Raw genomic sequence first — 3,383 nt, 5'->3', positions numbered from 1 at the left:
GAAAAAAAGGAAAAGAAAAGAAAGAAGAGAAATTGATTAACCGTAAATTAAAATTAGATTCCAATTTATTTGTTTCTAAGATTTTTGCAATTCCATCGATTATTGTCTTCCTTCTGTTTATTTTTTAAATAAAACAAAAATTGAAGAATATATTTTGTTCCTATTTCCATGTTTTTCTTTTATTTGTTTTCTGTTTCTTTTTCATTTGTTTGTTTGTTTGTTTGTTTTTTTATTTGTTTTCTGTTTGTCTTTTTGTTTGCTTGTTTTTTGTTTGTTTTTTGTTTGTTTGTTTTTTTCTTTGTTTTTTCGTTTATTATTGTCTCGTTTATTTACTAGCTTATTTGCTCGTTCGTTTACTTATCCGTTTATTTGCTTGCTTGCTTATTTGTCTGTTTGTTTGTTTATTTTTAATTTTTATTAATCATTTATTTTTACTTATTTCATTTTGTTAATTTTTCTTACTAATTGTTAATAATTAATTCAATTTTTGATATACGATGTAAACAAAAATGAAAATGATGCTAATTTGTAGCATTGCTTATCTGATCTGAATTAATCTAAATAAATGCTCTTTGCAAATGCAATTGCATTTACAAAGATGCATTGAAATGAAATGGAAAAGAAAACTTACAAATACCATTTTTAATCATTTCCGATAATATTTTTTTAATCCTATTTATTTTCACAATTAAATAATTAAAGAAAGAAAATAATGAAAAAAAAATGGATCGGAAATAAACCATTTGGCGATTTTTATCATTCTGTGACATATTGACCTAAATTAAATTTTGTCACTATTTGACAATTCTTAATTAGACTTATTCTACGATTAAATGTGACAATTTGTGATAGACTCGTCCTGCGTTTAAATTTTAGGATTTTTTGAAAAAATTCTAGTCTTTTTTTCAAAGTTTGAAATAATTTGTGTTTTAAAAAAGTTTGTCATTGATTTGACATGAAAATGTCCTACTTTTGTAGAATGCTACAAGGAAGAATGTAAATTTTGAGCATTCTACACTTTTTCTCCAAATAATTATCCTAAAACTTGTTTTGCTGATAGCGATAGTTATGAGACAAGGAATAATTTCTCATAGCAGGTTATTAATATTTGTATTTAAAGGTGTGTCCTTCACATAGCGTCAAAATACAGTGATAATTCCCATATCCATTACTTATCATGATAATATTCAATTCATTAACTTATCCTTGCTACATAATATCATTATAGCTAATCGTTATCACGAATAATATCCAATTCTTTCGACCTATTTCTGCTAAACCAAATAATATCCTTAGATCCAATTTTTTATCATAATTATCCAATTTATTCATGTTAAACTTCTTTCTTTCTTTCCGTATTTATTAATTAGGCTTTCAATTTAGTATTCAACAATCATGAAATTATGAAATTAGTATTCATTTTTTTTCTTTTGTATTGTTCAATTTTTCTACAGCATCTAATAATAGTCTCATTTGAGCATATTACAATAAATTTCACCAATTCCATTGTCACTTTGTCATTATCAATTTTTAATTGAAATATTTGTTGCATTCAAAATCTAAAATTTAATTCAGCATACGATACCTTCACACCAAAATAATTTATAATTCTTCCATACCATAGAACTTTTTCCAATCCTTCATATTTAAATTAAGATTTTTGATTTCAACTTATTTATCAAATTTAATGGTATTATTTCGCAAATTACCTTTATCTCTTGGTTTTTTTCGTTTCAGTCAAAATTTTTGTATTCATTTTTGGTATTTTAATGTCAAACAACTAAATTTCAAATAGTATGATTGTTCCAATGATACGTGATTATTATCAATAAGTCATCAGCTAATTACGAATTCTTCTTAGATGTACTGTAATGCATTGGCAAAATTATGAATGTATCTAATTAATTCATATGTTTATTTGTCTAAACAGCACATTGTTAAACAACTTTTTGCTCTGTTTTTTTCTCTTTCTTTTTTTTGTGATTAATTAATGCATTTATTCATTCATTATGTGTTAGATTAATGATATTGATTACTCCATTTAATTTGATTATTGTGATCATTTTATATTATATTGATGATATTGATTAATCCATTCAATATTTGGTCAGTTTTTGTCATATTAATGATACTAATTAATCTTTAATATTTGATTTTCTTTTTTTTCCATACTCATGATATTAATTAATTCATTCAGCATTTCTTTATATTGTGATGATACCGATCAACCTATTTAATATTTGATTATTTTGTGTTGTATTAGTGGTTTTGATTAATTAATTCAGTAATTGATTACATCTTTTGTTTAAAATTTAAATATCCCAATTACTCTAAAGTCATCTTAAATAGGATAAGATATTATTACAGATGTTACTAAACTTATATATTTGGATAATACTACAAACTACTGCAGCTTATGGATATGGTGATAAAACAGTGCAGGAGAGTAAGTTTTAGTAGTACACTTCTGTTAATATCATTCTGTAATTTACCATACTTAAAGAAAACTATGCAGAAATGATTATAGAAAATATTTCCACTTTATAGATTTTTGTCTTGCCTCTTTTTCATTTTCTTTTTGCAAAAAATTAAAAACTTCACACTGTAAAATATAATTTAGACATGATGAATAAACCCTTTAACAGTTATCAAAGTCTTTCAATGCAAAGGAATGGTTGATATTATCATAGTGCTAAACTATTGCTCCAGATTACTGTGGGCTGGTCGCGGTGATAAACTTTTAACTTAGTGATAAACCTAAGTCTCCAGATTACTGTACTGAGATATTTTTTTACAAAGTCCAATTCGTATATTTTGAGAAAATTTATTAAATTTTAGAAGCAGTTGATGAAATGCTTTCGAAAGCGATGATTAATGCACGTCACACTATTGAAGAGCTTAAACGAAATCATGAATTACTTCCACCACAAGGCATAAGTTTCATCATTCAAATGTATTTCAATTTTTCTTCACAAAAATTTTGAATTTAAATAAACTTATCGAAATTACAGATGTAATGGAACATATACAAATGCCATTCAGAATATGGCCAATACATACTTCAGTTGAACCAAATGTTCAGAAATTAGCCCATGCTGCACTTATCTCAATTGTTGCTACCAAAAAATAAAAAGTTTATTTCACTTCATTTCCGTTCTATTTTTCTTTTTGTTTTGCAATAAATATGAAAGTTTTAAATGAATAAATCCTATAATTCCAATGATTTTTCCAATTGTTATGAACAGTCCTTTTTTCTTGTTATGTATTCAAGAAGGAAATAGAGAAAGGTGAAAAAGTGCCTTTTCAATTTCAATAAGAAATTTTGGAAATTTTAAATATTATTTATTCTCCCAAGGATTAATATGAATTAATCCCACTGGATA

The 3,383-nt window shown here is 25.0% G+C and overlaps 1 protein-coding gene across 1 annotated transcript; it reads left to right on the top strand.

Annotated features, from left to right (window-relative positions):
- Positions 1-2,367: 2,367 nt before the first annotated feature.
- Positions 2,368-3,130, top strand: LOAG_13786 (hypothetical protein; the record flags this gene model as incomplete). The annotated part of the gene is made up of 3 exons (XM_003149290.1): positions 2,368-2,446; positions 2,839-2,937; positions 3,012-3,130. 3 exons carry the CDS (start codon positions 2,368-2,370, stop codon positions 3,128-3,130), a joined length of 297 nt encoding a protein of 98 aa, XP_003149338.1.
- Positions 3,131-3,383: the final 253 nt, after the last annotated feature.

Source organism: Loa loa, assembly GCF_000183805.2.
Source record: "Loa loa unplaced genomic scaffold supercont3.310, whole genome shotgun sequence".
NCBI lineage: Eukaryota > Metazoa > Nematoda > Chromadorea > Rhabditida > Onchocercidae > Loa > Loa loa.
The sequence above is the reverse complement of the archived record's forward strand: the minus strand, read 5'-3'. Positions and strand labels throughout refer to the sequence as shown.